Consider the following 21663-nt stretch of genomic DNA (forward strand, 5'->3'; position numbering starts at 1 on the left):
TCCATGTTCCTGCTTTGAAACTGGAGGGGAATACAGGTAAGCTACTCAGGGCAGTTGCATAAAACACCTGCTATAAACATACTAGGCCCTTTCAAGTTACATCATTTTTACTATATATTTTAAAATAATTCCTTTATTATCAGTAATACTGCTTCCTTTATTATCAGTAATACTGTAAAGACTGAACTGGAGAGGAAGAAAACATGAGGGGTTTGCAGAATAATTTAGTATGGTTTTGCTGTGAAGAGATAGAAATTTAGATGACAGTGATGTTATGCTCTGTCAGGGAACCTTCTTTTTCTTTTTTTTTTTTTTTATTTAGAGTCTCACACTGTTGTCTGGGCTGGAGTGCAATGGCGCAATCTCAGCTCACTGCAACCTCCACCTCCCAAGTTCAAGAGATTCTCCTGCCTCAGCCTCCTGAGTAGCTGGGACTACAGGCACCTGCCACCACACCTGGCCAAATTTTTTTTGTATTTTTAGTAGAGACGGGGTTTCACTATGTTGGCCAGGCTGGTCTCGAACTCCTGACCACGTGATCCGCCCACCTCAGCCTCCCAAAGTGTTGGGATTACAGGCATGAGCCACCGCGCCCGGCCAGGGAACCTTCTTTAACTTGTTTATTGCTATATTCCTGCTACCTAAAACAGGGCCTAGAACATAGCAAGTGCTCAAAGACTATTTGATGAATTCAAAAAAGAAAAAAAGGTTTGAAGGGATTTACTGAGACAGTGTCAGACTGAGTGTTTTCACCCCAGTAGTGGTGATGAGTATGTGTAGACTGGAACAAATTCCCTCACCCTTTGTGGTAATGTTTCAAGATAGCTCACTGAGGACCTCTGTAAAGTCAAGTCTTGCTATAAAAAGATGGTCATCCTAGATGACATAGAGATCAAATCCATTCATTATCTTATATTAATACATAGCACTGAGTAATTAAGCTCACCAATCCCTCCTCCTCATTTGGATTTAGTTGACATGGGATATGGCCTAAAGCTCCCCAGGTGATTCTGATGTTCAGCTGCTAAGATTGAGAGCCACTGCTATTTATATGCCTTTCATACAGACCTGACTTGAATTTAGTAATATAATATACAAATACAGCAGAAGATGACTTGAAAACTGTTTTATTTCTAAATACTTTCTGACTTAAAAAGCAGGATCTGATCGTAGTTGTTTTTTGTGTGTGTGTGTGTGTGACAGTCTCACTCTGTCACCCAGGCTGGAGTGCAGTGGCACGATCTCGGCTCACCGCAACCTCTGCCTCCCAGGTTCAAGCAATTCTCCTGCTTCAGCCTCCCGAGTAGCTGGGACTACAGGTGCCCACCACAACCCCTGGCTAATTTTTGTATTTTTAGTAGAGATGGGGTTTCACTACGTTGGTCAGGCTGGTCTCGAACTCCTGGCCTCAAGTGATCCGCCCGCCTCGGCCTCCCAAAGTGCTGGGATTACAGGTGTGAGCCACTGCGCCTGGCCCTGAATTGTAGGTTTTTTGTTTTTTGTTTTCTTTTTGAGACAGTCTCACTCTGTTGCCCAGGCTGGAATGCCGTGGCACAGTCACGGCTCACTGCAGCCTCAACCTCCAGGGCTCAAGTGATCCTCCCACCTCAGCCTCCTGAGTAGCTGGGACTACAGGTGCACACCACTATGCCTGGCTAATTTTTAAAATTTTTTTTAGAGACAAGGTCCCACTATGTTGCCCAGAGTGGTTTTGAGCCCCAGGGCTCAAGTGATCCTCCTGCCTTGGCCTCCCAAGTGCTGGGATTATAGGCATGAGGCACAGTGCCCAACCTGTATTTGTTTGATTATCTATTTAAGTAGATATTATTCCTGTACTTAAGTAGCTGAATTACAGTATGATCTTTTAGACTTGTCTTTTATTATGTTTGTTTTTAAAATACTGTTAAAGGAACTGTAAATAAACTTGATTTAATTGGTACAAAGTTCTAAGGGGCACAAAAGACTAGAACAGTATTTTTTCCAAACTTCAAGTTGTAGGAAAATTTAAAATGAAGTCAAATAGAAAATACCAAGGCCAGGTGGGGTGGCTCATGCCTATAATTCCAGGAGTTTGGGAGGCTGAGGCTGGCGGATCACTTGAGCTCACAAGTTTAAGACCAGCGTGGGCAACATGGTGAGATCCCATTTCTACTAAAAATACAAAAAAATAGGTGGGCATGGTGGTGCATGCCTGTAGTCCCAGCTACTCAGGAGGCTGAGGTGGGAGAATGGCTTCGGCCCAGGAGGTGAAGGTTGCAGTCAGCCAAGATTGCACCACCGGACTCCAGCCTGGGCAATAGAGCCAGACCTTGTCTCAAAAAAGAAAGAAAAAAAGAAAAAATACCAAAATTAGTAAGTATTGTTTTGTGAAACTTTTCAGTTCTGTAGACGCACAAACATATGTATGTGTGTACTGGGTCTGAATATAAAATGGCTTACCTAATACGAATGGTATTTCAAGATGTTGAAAACCACAAAACTAAAGAATATGTGACAAGATGGAGGAAAGAAGATAGTCATCCCATCATTCCTTTAATGGGGCTACACTGATTGTTACACACATTTATTTTCTCCTTTTTTCTCTGTTTCTTATACATTTTTTGTTTGTTTTCTTATCCAGTTGCTTAATTTTTGGATCTGGCCATATTGTTCAAATTCTTTAACACTGTTTCTTTCTTTCTTTCTTTCTTTTTTTTGAGACAGGGTCTCGCCCTGTTGCCTAGGCTGGAGTGCAGTGGTGCAATCACAGGTCACTGCAACCTCCACCTCCTGAGTTCAAGTGATTCTTGTGCCTCAGCCTCCCAAGTAACCTACAGGCACCTGCCACTATGCCTGGCTAATTTTTGTATTTTTAGTAGAGACAGGGTTTTACCACGTTGGCCAGGCTGGTCTCAAACTCCTGACCTTAAGTGATCTGCCTGCCTCAGCCTCCCAAAGTGCTGAGATTACAGGCGTGAGCCACTGTGCCCAGCCAACACTGTTTCTTTACCCAAAGAGTGAAAACAAAGGCTGGGCATGATGACTCACGCCTGTAATCCCAGCACTTTGTGGGGCCAAGGCGGCAGATTGCTTGAGCCCAGGAATTTGAGACCAGTCTCAGTCTGGGCAGCATCGCAAAGCCTCATCTCTACAAAAAAAATACAAAAATTAGCTGGGCATGGTGGCACACACCTGTAGTTCCAGCTTTTTGGGAGGCTGAGGTGGGAGGATGGCTTGAGCCCAAGAGGCTGAGGCTACAGTGAGTGGTGATTACGCCACTGTACCCCACCTGGGCAACAGAGCAAGACCGTCTGAAAAAAAAAAAAGAGAGAGTGAAAATAGGTATATTTTATTGGCAGTGTAGTAAAAGGTTTTATAGCATTAACTTGTTTTAAAGGGTAATTTAAGTTCAGATGAGTTATATTGTAATCTGAGGTGGTTTTGTGCTCTGTTATTTTTTCTTAAATGTCATACAATGGCTTTCGGAATGTACCTTTTTTTTTTTAGTAGAACTGTTCTAATTAAGGTTGACTTAATATTTTCCTTTGCATATTCACCATTACTATTAAGTTTTGTTTTAGAACAAAGAAATTTTTTAGAAGCTTTGTTATCTTATTGCATAACAAACCACGCACAAAAACTTAGTGGCTCAAACAACAATGACATCTCATGAATCTGTGGATTGACTGTGCAGTTCTTCTTCATGTGGTATCAGCAGGCTGAGGCTGCAGTCATTCTGAGGCCTAGGCTGGGATGTTCAAGATGGCTCACTTACATGTTTGATGCTGGGCTCTGCTGGGACACTGGGTTGGCTGGAGCTCGCTCTCTTTCCGTGTAGCCTCAGGGTCTCCCCCTCTCCACTGAGCCACTCCATGTGGTTGCTTCAACAGAGTAGCCAGACTTCTTACTAGCAGTTCAGGGTTCCCAAAAGTGCAAAGGTAAAAGCTAGCAATCCTTCTTAAAGACTAGACCCGGCCGGGCACGGTGGCTCATGCCTGTAATCCCAGCTCTTTGGGAGGCAGAGGCAGGTGGATCACAGGGTCAGGAGTTCGAGACCAGCGTGGCCAGCATGGTGAAACCCCCATCTCTACTAAAAATACAAAAAATTAGCCAGACATGGTGGTACATGCCTGTAATCCCAGCTGCTCGGGAGACTGAGGCAAGATAATCACTTGAACCCAGGAGATGGAGGTTCCAGTGAGCCGAGATGGCACCACTGCACTCTAGCCTGGGCGATAGAGTGAGACTCTGTCTAAAAAAAAAAAAAAAAAAAACACTAATCCCTAAACCAGAACTTGCACACTGCTAATTCTTCCACATTCTTGTTGTTAAAGCAAGTTACCAGCCCAGATCCAGTGTGGAAGGAGTGCTGCAAAAGGGTGTGAATACAAAGAACTGTGGGTCATCTGAGACCATCTTTGGAGATTAGCTACCAAAGGCACATTTAGCAGCCTAGTGATGAAATCTCGAGTGGTTTTTATGATGTTTAAAACTTAAGACTACATTTGGATTATTTAGACTTCATTTATATTCATTTCCCCCACAACCAGTTGTTCCTCTATTTTAGCATTTGTTCTATTACAGTTAGATAGGAACTGTCTAGCAAGTGTTTAGCTGAAAGTTAGGCATAAATGAAAAATAACTTAGTTGTAAATTGGTTAGGGAGAAGTGAGTACAAAATAGAGAATAGATGATGTCATAAACTTTGTGTTTAAATAAGTAGTAAGAACTTAAAAAGATATACCAATTATTTACTGCTGCTGAAACACTGAAGACCAAAAGAACAGAAAAAGGAGAGGAAAGAAGGAAAATAAAATAATTTTATTTTTAAAAATCAGTGTGTGGTTTTTCAAACTTAGAATAGTAGCTGGTACTTAGTAGGTAATAAATCTTTGAATGACTGAAGTTTTCTTTTCAAAAGAGGAGTTATTCAAGGCCACCTTGAGTGAAAAAAATTATTTTTAAAGGGAGTTATTGATATTTCAGGAAATACATATTTTACTCAGCTTGTTCATAGACAGTTTAGAAGATCTGAGAGTATCATTCATTATACTGAGAGCATAGTTCATCTTTGGCCAAGTGGATGTTCATAAGATGTAGACATTCTCTGAGAACTGAAAACCTTTTATATCTTAACTTCAACCAAGAATACCATTTTTAGGAATTGTTTGTGATAGAAAAAAACTATACCAATGGGCCTGTTATATTTGGTATACAGAAGATTTAGTATGCCTAGATGTTATCTATACCTTTAATATAATTTGTCAATTTGTCTAATCCTTGTTCGTTTTTTTTTGAGACAGTCTTGCTCTGTCACCCAGGCTGGAGTGCAGTGGCGCGATCTTGGCTCACTGCAAGCTCCACCTCCCGGGTTCACGCCATTCTCCTGCCTCAGTCTCCCTAGTAGCTGGGACTACAGGCGCCCGCCACCACACCCAGCTAATTTTTTTTTTTTTTTTTTTTTAGTAGAGATGGGGTTTCACCATGTTGGCCAGGATGGTCTCGATCTCCTGACCCCGTGATCCGCCCGCCTCGGCCTCTCAAAGTGCTGGGATTACAGGCGTGAGCCACCGCGCCCGAACTGCGTCTAGTCCTTGTTTTGTCATGGCAAGTACACAAATGTACAAATAACTCTTTTTTTTTTTTGAGATGGAGTCTCATTCTGTCACCCAGGCTGGAGTGCAGTGGCGCAGTCTCGGCTCACTGCAACCCCTGCCTCCCGGGGTTCAAATGATTCTCCTGCCTCAGCCTCTCGAGTAGCTGGGATTACAGGCACCTGCCACCATGCCCAGCTAGTTTTTATATTTTCAGTAGAGATGGGGTTTTGCCATGTTGGCCAGGCTGGTCTTAAACTCCTGACCTCACGTGATTCACCTGCCTCGGCTTCCCAAAGTACTAGGAATACAGGTGTGAGCCATCGTGCCTGGCCAGTTTTTTTTTAAGTATAGACAGATTTATAAGCCAGTTAGTTTAGCCAGTATATAGGCTTTTATAGTTATCATTTGGCTCTGCCTTCTATAGCAGATGGAAAATATGCTTTGGACTTTGTAATAGCAGTGAACTGGTGATATTTCCTATCAGAGGACACTATATGCCAGTTAGCATTTTCTAATAATAAATAGGATCCCTAAACACAGTCCACTGCAGCTTCTTTTTTTTTTTTTTTTGAGACGGAGTCTCGTTCTATCACCCAGGCTGGAGTGTAGTAGCATGATCTTGGCTCGCTGCAGCCTCTGCCTCCCAGGTTCAAGCGATTCTCCTGCCTCAGCCTCCTGAGTAGCTGAGATCACAGATGCACACCACTATGCCCAGCTAATTTTTGTATTTTTAGTAGAGACGGGGTTTCACCATGTTGGCCAGGCTGGACTTGAACTCCTGACCTCAGGTGATCCACCCGCCTCGTTCTCCCAAAGTGCTGGGATTACAGGCGTAAGCCACTGCGCCCGGCCAACAGCTTCTTTTTTTAATGTTATTTTTCTGTTTGTAGGTTTTTTGTGATGGGGTCTCATTCTGTTGCCCAGGCTGGAGTGCAGTGGCACAATCATGGCTCACTGTGACCTCCCAGGCTCAAGCGATCCTCCTACCTCAGCCTCCCAATTAACTGGGATTACAGATGCACGGAACCATGCCCAGCTAATTTAACAATTTTTTTTGTAGAGATGGGGTCTTATTTTTTACCCAGGCTGGTCTCAAACTACTGGTCTCAAGCAGTCCTCCTGCCTCAGCCTCCCAAATTGCTGGGATTATAGGTGTGAGCCACTGTGCCTGGCCCCAATTAAGCTGCTGCTGCTTTTTTTTTTTCCCCCAGTTTTAGAACATTTTTATCCTGCCAAAAAGATTCCCAGTGCCCATTTTCCTTCCAGTGCAGCTTCTAATACCTGAATAGTCTCACAACATTTAGTCTTTTTAGAATAATAAAATCATAGAACTGATTAGGAGGCCCTCTTAAAGAGATCAACTCATCCAACCCTGAGCTATTGAAATCTCTTTACAGAACAGAACTAAAAAGACTTCTTTGCTTCAGCAATCCTCTTTCCATTTAGTTACTCTACATGTGACATGACTTTAGGTCACCTCACTTATTCTTATCTCTCTCCTTAGATTTTTTTTTTTTTTTTTTTGAGACAGGGTCTTTCACTGTCGCCCGAGCTGGAGTGCAGTGGCACGATCTCGGCTCACTGCAACCTCCGCCTCCCGGGTTCAAGAGATTCTCCTGCCTGAGCCTCCTGAGTAGCTGGGATTACAGGCGCCTGCCAAAATGACCAGCTAATTTTTTGTATTTTTAGTAGAGATGGGGTTTCACCATGTTGGCCGGGCTGGTCTCAAACTCCTGACCTCGTGATCCGCCCACCTCAGCCTCCCAAAGTGCTGGGATTACAGGCATGAGCTACCGTGCCTGGCCTCTCCTTAGATTTTTTAAGTCCTCTCAAATTTGTACACTCAGAACTAAGTATATTCAAATGTAGTCTGATTTGCATAGAGAATGACATTTTCTTCATTCAGACTTTGTTTTTAATGAAACCTGATACCAGTGATTTTGGCAGCTGTAACACGCTGTATGTCTCTTTGAAATAGACTTTTTTAAAAGCCTAGTTGTTTCTCACTGTCCTGTGCCATTTTGTTGTTATTGCTGATTTTTTTGTTCTAAGCTTATGACTTTATATTTATCCTTATTAAATATGATCCCCTTAAATTTAGCCTCCTGTTCCAGCCACTTAGAATTACTTAAAAAGTTGATTATGTCATACAGGGTATTTACTTTCCCATCCCAGATACCTGTCATTTGCACATTTGATCGTCCTCCTTTCCATATTCTCATCCAAGTCATTTATAAAAAAATGTTACAAAGGACAGGTTGCTCTGGGCCCCTGTTGCATACTACTGAGCCTTCTTCCAGATTTATCTGCACTCTTTAGGTACAGTTGTATAGTTGTCTGTGAAGCCACTTAACTTTTAAGTTAAAAAATTCATATTTTTTCACCTTGCACAGTGATATCAAGAGAGACTTTATTTTATGCCTTGCTGAAATCCAGATACTATATTTATGCCTCTAGCATTTGCTGGCCTAACCATATAAAAAAAGGAAAATGGAGTTTGGTTATGGTTTCTAGATGTTCCCAATACTAGTTTTTTTTTTTTTTTTTTTTTTTTATACTTTAAGTTTTAGGGTACATGTGCACAATGTGCAGGTTAGTTACATATGTATACAAGTGCCATGCTGGTGTGCTGCACCCATTAACTCGTCATTTAGCATTAGGTATATCTCCTAATGCCAATACTAGTTTTTTTAATGAACTATTCTTTTAGTAACCTATTCTTCAGTCTTGCTTGTCCTGCACGTCACATCAACTCTGGTATAAGGTACAGGGAATATATTCTCCCTTCTTTTTGAAAATTGTTTCTGCAGGCTGGGCACGGTGGCTCACGCCTGCAATCCCAGCACTTTGGGAGGCTGAGTTGGGTGGATCACTTGAGGTCAGGAGTTCGAGACCAGCCTGGCCAACATGGTGAAACCCCATCTCTACTAAAATACAAAAATTAGCTGGGCATGGTGGTGCACACATGTAATCCCAGCTACTCAGGAGGCTGAGGCAGCAGAATTGCTTGAACCCAGGAGGCAGAGGTTGCGGTGAGCCGAGATCGCACCACTGCACTCCCTCTTGGACAACAGAGTGAAACTCCGTCTCAAAAAAAAAAAGAAAAGAAAATTGCTTCTTCAGACACACAAAGCTAATGTGATATTTGGGATTATTAGAATCATGAGATTTGTCTGGGTTTCCAGAGTGTCACTCATGGGTCTCATCTGCAGAGACTCTTCAAGTTCTCTAGTGTAGAATTCATCCAGGAATTTTTTATTCATTTAGAGAGATAGGCACCCTTTGACAGTCTCCTTATTTATCTTGGTCACTAATCCACTTTTCCTAATATTTCTTCTTTTCTTTCTACTTTCAAGATGATTTTTCTTGACAGAAAAGATAGAGGAAAAACAGGAATTGAGATGTTCTGTCTCTGCTTTATATTAATTAGTAATACGCCTTTTACATCAAAGAGTGGGCCTGTGCCTTCCTTACCTTTGTTGCAAGTCTCAGCACATTCTGGGCTTCAGCTTCAGCTTCCTTCTTGATGACACATCAGTGCAATTTTTAAAAATAGTTTCTTTCTTTTTATATATATTGTGTATGTCTGTCTAATTCTTAGTTGATTGGTGAGCTTTCCAGCTAGTCTCTTTAGATAAGCCCCCTCTTTTTTCCCCCTCTATGTTAAATAATGTGAGATTGCCAGAATTTCATTTTTGAGAACCTCAATCCTGTTGTCTTCCCTTTTAGCACCTCAGACTTCGGTCCTGTCTTTAGCACCTCAGCCTTAGGTCTGGTTGAAGCCTGTTCTCAGAGTCTAGTTGCTACATCTAGCTGTGCCCCTTGCCCTTCTGCCTGCCTATCTGTCTTGGTTGTTTTCTTTTGAGGCATCCACTACTTCTTTTCTGATCAGTTTCTTCTTATTCAGATTAGGTTCCAAATTATAATTCTACTCATTTCTTCTACCTTCTGGATGATAGAATAATTAGCAAGGCAAATTTTAAAAATCATATATGCTGGTTTTTAGTTGAATGAGATTTTTCAGTAGCAGAAATCTTGTATCATCACTGGCTTTATGGTAAAACCACAGGGCCATCTCTTCTTGCCAGGTCTCCTCCCTGATCTGACCTTACATCCTTCCCACAAATCCCAGAAAATCAATCTATTTTCTTAAAGTTGTTATGGCCAATTGTTTGCTGGAGATTTTTTTTCTTTTGAAGCTGGCCTCAGAGTAGAGTGTAGTCTCTTCAGCTGTTGCCCTTTCATGCTGTAGCTAACATAGGGATGTTAGCATGCTTTTGTTTCAAATGCCTTATTCTTATTTAGTGGAGGCTAAATGAGGGTTACAAATAGGAAAGTTGAAGTTCATGACATCTTATTGTCCCAAATTAGTTTCTAAGTTCCTTAGATGCTATCTACTGCCTTTCTTACTCAAGGTAACACTCTTCAACCCTCTCCTTCTCCCTTTTCTAGGCTCTTTCTAGAACAGAGCATCTCGAACAGCTGGTAGGCCTGAAGGAAGAAAGCTAAACCACAGTTATGAATTAGAGACCATTCAGGGCTGCCTTTTCTCAAAAGGGTAATTTATACCTCAGGGGACCATGAAGCAGCTCTTTGTGGAATCCTAGTTACATTCAAGAAAGATCACTCCTGATATTGCTTCTGTTCCTCTTACTTTCACTCAATTGCTTTCTGCTATGCCTCCATGCTGAGGTGTGGATTTCCATTTAGGGGTATACATTTTTAACATACACTCAACTTATCCTTTTAACAGGTATGATTTCTATATCTTTTCTTTTCTTTTCTTTTTTTTTTTTTTTGAGACAGAGTCTCACTCTGTCGCCCAGGCTGGAGTGCAGTAGCGCAATCTCGGCTCACTACAAGCTCCGCCTCCCGGGTTCACGCCATTCTCCTGCCTCAGCTTCCCAAGTAGCTGGGACTACAGGCGCCCAACACCACGCCCGGCTAATTTTTGTTGTCTTTTTTAGTAGAGATGGGGTTTCACCATGTTAGCCAGGATGGTCTCGATCTCCTGACCTCGTGATCCACCTGCCTCAGCCTCCCAAAGTGCTGGGATTACAGGCGTGAGCCACCGTGCCTGGCCAATTTTTGCATTTTTAGTAGAGGCGGGGTTTCACCATGTTGACCAGGATGGTCTTGATCTGCTGACCTCATGATCCGCCCACCTTAGCCTCCCAAAGTGCTGGGATTACAGGCATGAGCCACCACGCCCAGCCTGTGATTTCTATATCTTTATATTTTGATCAGAGATAGGGTAAGATAAAAAATTCCAAAATGATCATAGTGTATATAGTGCTGAGTATTCTGGTGAATGCAAACAACCTGTCAAAGGACAGAATTACAGCAAATTTAAAAGATCTCAATTGGCTTTCTTTATGATTCTGGAATTGAGCAAGACATCATTCCATAAAATACAGTAATTGTTCCAGTGAGCTGAGCAGAAGAGGTTAGACAGAAGGGCTAAAGAAAGCAGAAGCAAAGAACAGAGTATATTAGTTACTTTTCAATTAGTTACTTTTTCTTATAAGGCTGGGAGAGGGAGACAGAACAATAGAAAAATAACTGGTTGATTCATATGGAGGTCAGAGTGGAAGCAGGTGTGAGAGGGTCCCACAGAAGAAAACATGGCAGCCAAAGTGTTTGAGTCCACGGTAAGTTTGGCTTGGCCTTAGCTGTTGCAGGAGACCTGTGAACTCTGCCTTATATAATGTGGATGTTGGGCACAGAGCTGTCATCTTTGACTGATTCCAGGACAAAAATGACAGGACATTGTGGTAGGGGACTCACTTTCTCATCCCGTGGGTACAGAAACCAATTATCTTTGCCTTTCTCCATCACGTAATGTACCAATCATCACTGGTAGCAAAGATTTACAGAATGTCAACATCACACTGCGCATCATCTTCCAGCCTGTTGCTAGCCAGCTTCCTCGCATCTTCACCAGCATCGGAGAGGACTATGATGAGCCTGTGCTGACGTACATCACGACCGAGATCCTCAAGTCAGTGGTGGCTCGCTTTGATGCTGAATAAGTAATCACTCAGAGAGAGCTGGTCTCCAGGCAGGTGAGCAACGACCTTACGGAGCAAGCAGCCACATTTGGGCTCATCCTGGACGACGTGTCCTTGACATATCTGACCTTTGGAAAGGAGTTCACAGAAGCAGTGGAAGCCAAACAGGTGGCTCAGCAGGAAGCAGAGAGGGCCAGATTTGTGAAGGAAAAGGCTGAGCAGCAGAAAAAGGTTGAGCAGCAGAAAAAGGCAGCCGTGCTCTCTGCTGAGGGCGACTCCAAGGCAACCGAGCTGATTGCCAACTCACTGGCCACCGCGGGGGACGGCCTGATCGAGCTGTGCAAGTTGGAAGCCGCGGAGGACATTGCGTAATAGCCCTCACGCTCTCGGAACATGACCTACCTGCCGGCGGGGCAGTCCGCTCCTCTGGCTGCCCCATGAGGGCCCACCCTGCCTGCACCTCCGCAGGCTGACTGGGCCACAGCCCCAATGATTCTTAACACTGCCTTACCCCCCTACCCCAGAAATCACTGAAATTTCATAATTGGCTTAAAGTGAAGGAAATAAAAGTAAAATCACTTCAGAACTCTTAAAAAAAAAAGAAAAGAAGAAAAGAAAAAAATAACCAATTAGTTGGGCCAGGTGGCTCATGCCTGTAATTCTAGCACTTTGGGAGGCTAAGAGAGAAGAGCTTGAGCTCAGGAGTTCAAGACCAGTCTGAGCAACATGATGAGACCCCATCTCTACAAAAAATTTAAGAATTAGCCAGACATGGTGGTGCATACCTGTAGTCCCAGCTACTTGGGAGGCTGAGGCTGGAGGATCCCTTGAACCCAGGAATTGAAGGCAGCAGTGAGCTTTGATCACGCCACTGTACCCCATCCTGGGTGACAGAGTGAGACCCCCTCAAAAAAGAAAAAAAAAAAAAGAAAAGTATCTGGTTGGTTAACATCAGGTTACTTCAGGCTACTGTTTTTGTGTGAGGATTAAAGCAGAGGGAACTTCATTATCATGCTGTTTGAAGATTTAAACTGTCCTGTTTGGGAAATTAGGTGTTCTCTCTCTCCTGATTTCTTAGAAGATAACAGCTTAGTTTAGGTTTAGCGATGTAGACCTTAAGGTGAATGACTCCATTTTTATTTTTAGTCTGCCCTGTTGGGGCCTAGTATAGGAGTTTAGTGGCCTCCTATAATTTTTATTTCACAAAACAAAAGTATACATCATATCAGTGAATATTTGCTAAGAACAGGAAAGAGAAGTCTTCCTTTCAAATAGCTTATTGTTCATTGGAATGAATTAATCTAGGCACAGTGGCTCGTGCCTGTGATCCCAACACTTTGGGAGAAGAGGTGGGAGGATTACTTGAGGCTTGGAGTTTGAGACCACTCTGGGCAACATAGCAAGACCTCCATTTCTACAAAAAATAAAAATAAAAAAATGAATTAAATACATAAAGCAATCAGAAAATATAATAAAATGTTAAATTATACATTGGCAGCAACTACTTAGAGTCTACCAGAATGGGTTTGGGTTTTCCTTTTCTAAACTCACCTCTGAGGAAGAGCAGACTTTTGTATTTCCAAAATTGTTTCTTTCTGGATGCACTTGTTTTTGTTTTGGTATAAATAGGGGCCTAGAATTATATTTACAGTGACCTTTAACCTCTATCTCTAGGAATGTGGAACTGGATGATACTTTTGCTCCTGCAGCAGACTAAAAGAAATGCAGTGTAGCAAGAATATGAATAATTGAAATATGTTTGGGGTTTATAGATCTTAAACTCTTTGATGAGGAAATACAGTCTTGTGTATTTGGTTTGGCTGTACTGTTTTGAGTTAATTTTAGGAGTAACTTTGAGAATCAGTTTTAGAATTCCAGCCCCAGATGACAGTCCTTTGCTTAGTCATGGGTTAGGTGTAATGCCACATGATCCTGAGAAGACTAGGAATGGTTGCTATTTATTAACCGTGGTTGGTAGTGATACTTGAGAAGAAAAAATAACCACCCTACATTCATAGAGGTTGAACTGTTGCTATGTTTCAAAATTCTGTTTGCCTTGAAATCTGGTAATCTTTACTAATCTTTTAAGGAATCATCAGATGTGATGTATTTGAGAATGATAAGGTAGTAAAGGCTTAGAAATGCTAACACTGTGTTAAGTTTTGTGGTGTTTTACTTTATTTTCTATACTTTTTGTTAGGACAGCACTGGTAACTTCCTGATCTTGAGAAATAAAAGAACTAGAACAGAGTAATTTTTTAGAAAACTCTATGTTTCTACAGTTGTAAATAGTCTCAAGGGAACAATAATATGTTTCATGTGGAAAAAAATTAATATGGACAGGAAGAAGGATTCCCTCAACATTCTCCACTCTTAACTCATATGAGCAAAGCCTAAGCAAAAGAAAGTGCCTTTTATGTTTCTGGCCTTTGAAATATGTTTTAACGATTAGAAAATTGTTTCATAGGCTGGGTGTGGTGGCTCACACCTGTAATCCCAGCACTTTGGGAGGCCGAGATGGGCAGATTACCTGAGGTCAGGAGTTCGAGACCAGCATGGCCAACATGGTGAAACCCTGTCTCTACTAAAAATATAAAAATTAGCTGGGTGTGGTAGCAGGTGCCTGTAATCCCAGCTACCCGGGAAGCTGAGGCAGGAGAATCACTTGAACCCAGGAGGCAGGGGTTGCAGTGAGCCAAGATGGTGTCACTGCACTCCAGCCTGGGTAACAGAGGGAGACTCTATCTCAAAAAAAAAAAAAAAGAAAAGAAAAAAAATAAAACTTTCATGAAAACTGGTTTGCATCTAATCTTTCTGGATTCAAATAATAACATTGTTATTCAGACATCAACAGAAAGAAAAATTTTCTTCTCTTCCACCCCTCTGTTTTTTAGTGTTCATGCCAGTAAATTTGTATTATACCTGTGTGTGAAGTCAATAATCAGAACATTTGCTACTTGTTTTATTTTCCAGTAATAATTTATAATATTGTCTGTAAAATTCGCAAGAGTGTAGTCAACTTTCTGTCAATAGTGTCTTTGCCTGAAGGTAGTGACCCTGTAATCTGATGTATTGGGGAAAATGTGTATACAGGTGAGGTATATAGGTACATATAAAGAATTGCTTTTTCATCTGTGAATGGTTAAAACAAAAGCATTTTTGTCTCTTTAGAAGCTTAATATTTAAATTATGGTAAAGATTTCAATGTATTCCATTTTGAACATGGGGAATGTTAACAAGAATCATTGGGCTGGGTGTGGTGGCTCATGCCTATAATCATAGTACTTTGGGAGGCTGAGGTGGGCAGATCACTTGAGGTCAGGAGTTTGAGACCAGCCTGGCCAACATGGTGAGACCTCATCTCTACTAAAAATACAAAAGTTAGTCGGGTGTGGTGGCGTGTGCGTGTAGTCCCAGCTACTTGGGAGTCTGAGGCAGGAGAGTCACTTGAACCCGGGAGGTGGAGGTTGCAGTGAGTCGAGATCGTGCCACTGCACTCAAGCCTGGGAGACAGAGCGAGACTGTCTTAAAAAAAAAAAAAAAAAAATCACTGGATTCCTGACTTCTGATCTTTTGGGGGAATATTTTTTTTTCTTTTGAGATGGAGTCTCACTCTGTCTCCCGGGCTTCAGTGCAGTGGTACGATCTTGGCTCACTGCAACCTCCACCTCCCAGGTTCAAGCAATTCTCCTGCCTCAGCCTCCCAAGTAGCTGGGACTAGGCGCGCGCCAACGCGCCCGGCTAATTTTTGTACTTTTAGTGGAGACGGGGTTTTACCATGCTAGCCAGGCTGGTCTCAAACTCCTGACCTCAAGTGATCTGCCCCCCTTGGCCTCCCAAAGTGCTGGGATTACAGGCATGAGCCATACCGTGCCTAGCCAAGGGAATCTTAATTGTTTCTTTTATTTCATGTACCCTGTTCCTTTTCTTTTGTACCCAGAAGTACTCTGTGGCCTATATATATTTTTTCTTTTTTAAAAAAAACTTTACTGTGGAAAATTTCAAACATATACAAAGTAAACAGAATAATATGATGAACCCTCTTGTACTCATCACCTTGCTTTAACATGTTACTACTCTTTTCACCTTTTTTTTTTTTTTTGAGACACAGTCTCGCTATGTCGCCCAGGCTGGAGTGCAGTGGCACAATCTTGGCTCAAGCAATTCTTGTGCCTCAGCCTCTGACATAGCTGGGATTACAGATGTGTGCCTCCACACCCATCTAATTTTTGTATTTTTATTAATAGTAGAGATGGGGTTTCACCATGTTGGCCAAGCTGGTCTTGAACTCCTGGCCTCGAGTGATCTGCCTGCCTTGGCCTCCCAAAGTGCTGGAATTACAGCCATGAGCCACCACACCTAGCCCTCTTATTATTTTTACTTCTACCTATTCCCCATCCTCTAATCAATAATTTTTTTTTTAGGTAAAATTCATATACAATGAGATGCAAAAATAAGCTGTTACAGTTACAACCATGTAGCAGACCTATCATAGTATAATACATTTTTATCTCCCTACAAAGTTCCCTTATATACCTTCCAAGTCATCCCCTGCCCCACCAGGAAACCATTGTTCTCTTTGGCTCTGCCTGTTTTAGACTGTCATATAAACAGAACCATGCATTACACATTCTTTGTGTCCGGCTTTTTTTGTCGAGCATTATATCTGTGAGATTCATCCGTGTTGCATTCCTTTGTTTCACTGAGTAGTCCATTGTATGGATATACCATGGTTTGTACATCCGTTCTCTTACTCATGAACATTTAGGTTCTTTCCAGTTTTTATTTTTTTGTTGTTGTTGTTGTTCTTTTTTTTTTTTTTTTTTTTTTTTGGAGACAGAGTCTTGCTTTGTTGCCCAGGCTGGAGTGCAGTGCCACGATCTCGGCTCACTGCACCTCTGCCTCCTGAGGTCAAGTGATTCTCCTGCCTCAGCCTCCCAAGTATCTGGGACCACAGGCATGCGCCACCACACCCAGCTAATTTTTGTATTTTTGGTAGAGACAGGGTTTCACCATGTTGGCCAGGCTGGTCTCAAACTCCTGACCTCAGGTGATCCACCCGCCTCGGCCTCCCGAAGTGCTGGGATTACAGGCGTGAGCACCTGGCCTAGTTTTTGCTTTTATGCTGTGAACATTTATAACAAGTCTTGGGTGGACTTACGTTTTCATTTTTCTTGGATAAGTACCAATGGGTGGAATTGCTGGGTCAATAGATGCATGGTTAATTTAATTTAATTTTTTTAATTAATTTTTTTTTTTTGAGATGGAGTTTCGCCTTTGTTGCCCAGGCTGGAGTGCAGTGGCACCATCTCGGCTCACTACAACCTCCACCTCCCGGGTTCAAGCAGTTCTCCTGCCTCAGCCTCTTGAGTAGCTGGGATTACAGGCATGCGCCACCACTCCCAGCTAGGTTTGTATTTTTAGTAGAGACAGGGTTTCGCCATGTTGGTCAGGTGGGTTTCCACCTCCGGACCTCAGGTGATCCGCCCACCTCGGCCTCCCAAATTGCCGGGATTACAGGCATGAGCCACTGTGCCTGACTGCATGTTTAATTTTATAAAAAACTGCCAAACCTTTTCCTAAACTGTTTTATGTCATTGTACATTGCTACTGACAAAAGGATGAGAGTGTGGTTTTACATTCCCACTGACAAAGGATGGGTATGTGTCTTTGGTTTGCAAGTTTATATAAACTGATAGATACAAAAAGCTTTTTCTTAGAGGAAATGGCTTGTAGGAACATCTCAATATTAGTTGTTATTCCACAGAATGTAAGATGACCTTGAAATATATACTCGTTATTGATTTGTCCTTTTCACGTGGCTTCTAAGGAATTGTAGAAGTTATTTTAGTCCTTATAGTAAATCAGCTGATATGGTTATATAGATAGTATAGTTGTTGCCTTTCTGAGAATGAAGACGTTACTGAATGTCCTAGATTTATACATTTTAGAACTCTGTTTATAATTTCCACAGTCCTTTTAGGAACCGCTGTCTATGATTCCTAGAAACATTCTCTTTAACACTTAGTGGTTTTAGCAGTGAATATCTGTCATCACCCACACTGTTGTGGTCAGGGGGATATCACAGCAGGTAATCTAAATGGAATTCTTGGGATGAAACTCCACCAAGGTGAGTAATGTTTATGGCTTTCCAAAGCATTGCAGTTAAATCATTCAGCAATAAACCTGCGTTTGCACCATTGCCAGGTATTAATGTGAGTCATTTGTTTTATTTTAGTGATGTCCTTGCATTGCCCATTTTTAAGCAAGAAGAGTCGAGTTTGCCTCCTGATAATGAGAATAAAATCCTGCCTTTTCAATATGTGCTTTGTGCTGCTACCTCTCCAGCAGTGAAACTCCATGATGAAACCCTAACGTATCTCAATCAAGGTTAGATCCTTCCTCATTCATTAGTACTATTGCAGACCTACTGTATTTATGATTTGTTTGTTTGTTTGTTTGTTTTGAGACGGCGTCACCCAGGCTGGAGTGTAGTGGCGCCATCTTGGCTCACTGCAAGCTCTGCCTCCCAGGTTCACACCATTCTCCTGCCTCAGCCTCCTGAGTAGCTGGGACCACAGGCACCCGCCACCACACCCGGCTAATTTTTTTGTATTTTTAGTAGAGATAGGGTTTCACCGTGTTAGCCAGGATGGTCTCGATCTCCTGACCTCATGATCCGCCTGCCTTGGCCTCCCAAAGTGCTGGGATTACAGGCGTGAGCCACCGTGCCTGGCCATTTATGATGTTTTATTAGGTACACTTATATGTAAAAACTTAGATCTTTCTAGTGTGCCCTATCAAACTAGAAGTCCTACTTCAGAGATTTGAGTTCTAATGTCATACTTGATATCTATTACTAGCTTCTTTTGCTTAGCTGTCCATTTTTAGTGTCCAGCTTCCTCTTCCTAATCATATTCCCTAGACACTCCCATTGGTTACTGTCTGAGAAGTATTACTCTACCTGGCTCTATTATTTACCAATTGTGTGGCCTTGGACAAGTTGCTAAAACTCTTTTAAGTTTCAATTTCTTTGTCTGTAAAATGGGATTGATAATACCTTAGAAAGGTATATCAGTTAAATGAGATAATGTGACAATACTTAGCACAGTGCTGAGCATCTAGTAAAGGCTTCTGATTGTTGTTACTAATACTAATAATATTATTATACTGTTGTATATTCAACCAACTGAATTTTATTCTTTCCGAATCTAGTGAAGTTAATTTGTGGTGAATATAATATGTAATTACTTTTTCTTCTAGGACAGTCTTACGAAATTCGAATGCTAGACAATAGGAAACTTGGAGAACTTCCAGAAATTAATGGCAAATTGGTGAAGGTAAAACGAATAAATCATTCTTCTGTACAATATTTTTTACTAATCCTTTTGGGATTTTAAATTTTGTTGTTGTTGTTGTTAATGTTCTTTTGCTTCCAATGGCTTAATGGTATCTCTTGCCTGCAGTAATTTGTTGGCAGAGTAGTAAGCTGATGTGTTATTTCTTTGGGGTCAGAGTAAGCCCCAGTATTCACATGAATTTTTCAGAGCTGCAGAAATAGAACGCTTACCACTCCCTGTCCAGGGTAATCACCCCTGGCTCAGTGAAGTTCTTTTGGGTGGAGTAAAGTAACCTCCTTGAGATCTTTAGAGAAGCCTCAGTGTCTTTTTTGATACTTAGTCTTATAGCAAGGAAAACAGAAGCTACTTTGATGAAGAGCAGTTCTCTTAGTCTAGATTAACAGTTAGGATTTTGATAATTCACAGCACAGTTGAAACAGAGGAGTTTTGTCAAAAGGTAGTGGGAGGAATTAATAGGCACTTCTACAAAGTAAGAGTAACAAAAGGAAAGTTGATGGAAACAGGCTCTACCTACCCTCAGTGTTTACAGGTTGTATGGTGGGTTAGCAAGCAGGGGAGTTGGTGAGTTTTTCATATACATCTGAAGAGCTAAGCCAGATAGGCCGTGGTATAACAGAAGAGGCGTGCAAAAACGCTTCAGACAGTAGTACTTTATTCCTAGTTACCATCGGACTGAAGTTTAAGCCAAGTTTTAAATATGGTACCAGTTAATTATAAAGATTCTATCTGAGAAATTGGCTGGACCCGGTGGCTCACGCCTATAGTCCCAGCACTTTGAGAGGCTGAGGCGGGCGGGTCGCCTGAGGTTGGGAGTTTGAGACCAGCCTGACCAACATGGAGAAACCCTGTCTCTACAAAAAATACAAAATTAGTCAGGCGTGGTAGCACATGCCTGTAATCCCAGCTACTCAGGAGGCTGAGGCAGGAGAATTCCTTGAATCCGGGAGGTGGAGGTTGCGGTGAGCCGAGATCACACCATTGCACGCCAACCTGGGCAACAAGAGCAAAATCTGTTTCAAAAAAAAAAAAAGATTATATCTGAGAAATTATAAAATTTTATCCTGAAATAGCACTTAGTATGGTATGGGTTTTAGAGTGAAACAGATCTTAAGAAAAATAATTTTAGATTGCGTTTAGAAACCAACTGGCAGTGAGTCCTGCTAGTTTTTCTTTGTCAGCACTGATTTTCAAGAGGTCTTGTTATCATCTGATTTTGTTGTATCCTTTTAGAGTATATTCCGTGTGGTGTTCCATGACAGAAGGCTTCAGTACACTGAGCATCAGCAGCTAGAGGGCTGGAGGTGGAACCGACCTGGAGACAGAATTCTTGACATAGGTGAGTTAAGAGAATCTGTTGCCTAGGAAATGCTTTTAGCTATGGACCCAGAGTTGGTTTTCTTTATTTGACATTTACCTTGATTCATATGCTTGAGAGGCTCAATTAGTATAAACCTTGAAATTATTTACTAAGCATAAAAAATTTTAAGTAATACAAGTTAAAATGATATCAAAATTGAAGTTGGAAGTGTAAACACTTTAGTTCCATAGCAACTATAGGTTGATTTTGTTGTTTTTTAAGTTGTGGTAAAATATGCATTACATAAAGGTTATCATTTTAACCATTTTTAAGTGGATAGTTCAGTAACATTAGGTACATTCACATTATTGTGTAACCATAACTATCATCCATCTCCAGAACTTTTCTCATCTGCAAAACCAGAAGTCTGTACCTGTTAAACAACAACTCCCCATTCTCCCTTCTTCACAGCCCCTGGTAACCACTATTCTCCTTTCTGTCTCTATGAATTGGACTACTAAGTACTGCATAAATGAAATCATGCAGTATTTGTCCTTTTGTGACTGGCATTTTTCACTTAGCATAATGTTTTCAAGGTTCATGGTATAGCATACATTAGCATTTCCTTCCCATGCAAGGCTGAATAATATTCCATTGTGTGTATATATCACACTTTGTTTATCCATTCATCCCATGATAGGCACTTAATTTGATTCCATTTCTTGGCTATTGTGAATAACGCTGCTATGAACATGGATGTACAAATATGTGTTTGAGTCTCTGCTTTTAATTCTTTTGGATACATATCCAGAAATGGAATTGCTGGGTCATATGGTAACTCTATCTTAGATTTTTTTTAGAAACCACTATATTGTTTTCCACAGTGACTACACATTTTACATTTCTACCAGCGGTACTCAAAGGTTCCAATTTCGGCCGGGCGCGATGGCTCACGCCTGTAATCCCAAAACTTTGGGAGGCCAAGGTGGGCAGAACATGAGGTCAGGAAATCGAGACCATCCTGGCTAACACGGTGAAACCCCGTCTCCACTCAAAATACAAAGAAATTAGCCGGGCGTGGTGGCGGGCGCCTGTAGTCCCAGCTACCCAGGAGGCTGAGGCAGGAGAATGGTGTGAACCCGGGAGGCGGAGCTTGCAGTGAGCCAAGACCACGCCACTGCACTCCAGCCTGGGTGACAGAGCGAGACTCTCTCAAAAAAAAAAAAAAAAAAAAGGTTCCAATTTCTCCAATCCTTGTCAACACTTGCTGCTTTCCTTTTTTTTTTTTTTTTTTTTTTTTTTTCCTGAGATGGAGTTTTGCTCTTGTTGCCCAGGCTGGAGTGCAATGGCGCGATATCAACTCACCACAACCTCTGCCTCCCAGGTTCAAGTGATTCTCCTGCCTCAGCCTCCAAGTA

General features: G+C 41.7%; 1 protein-coding gene and 1 pseudogene across 3 annotated transcripts in view; both read left to right on the forward strand.

The window, feature by feature from the left end:
• The window catches only part of TFCP2 (transcription factor CP2), a 79681-nt gene that overhangs the window by 36804 nt on the left and 21214 nt on the right, over positions 1-21663 (forward strand). For all 3 annotated transcript variants that reach the window (XM_003804571.5, XM_008961300.3, XM_034935848.2), the window contains exons 2-4: positions 17826-17977; positions 18851-18927; positions 20179-20284. In XM_003804571.5, the coding sequence (XP_003804619.1) occupies positions 17826-17977; positions 18851-18927; positions 20179-20284 (335 nt within the window). The remainder of the gene's footprint in view (positions 1-17825; positions 17978-18850; positions 18928-20178; positions 20285-21663) is intronic.
• Positions 9459-12170, forward strand: LOC129393507 (prohibitin 1-like; annotated as a pseudogene).

The sequence above is a fragment of the Pan paniscus genome, chromosome 10 (assembly GCF_029289425.2).
Source record: "Pan paniscus chromosome 10, NHGRI_mPanPan1-v2.0_pri, whole genome shotgun sequence".
Lineage (NCBI taxonomy): Eukaryota > Metazoa > Chordata > Mammalia > Primates > Hominidae > Pan > Pan paniscus.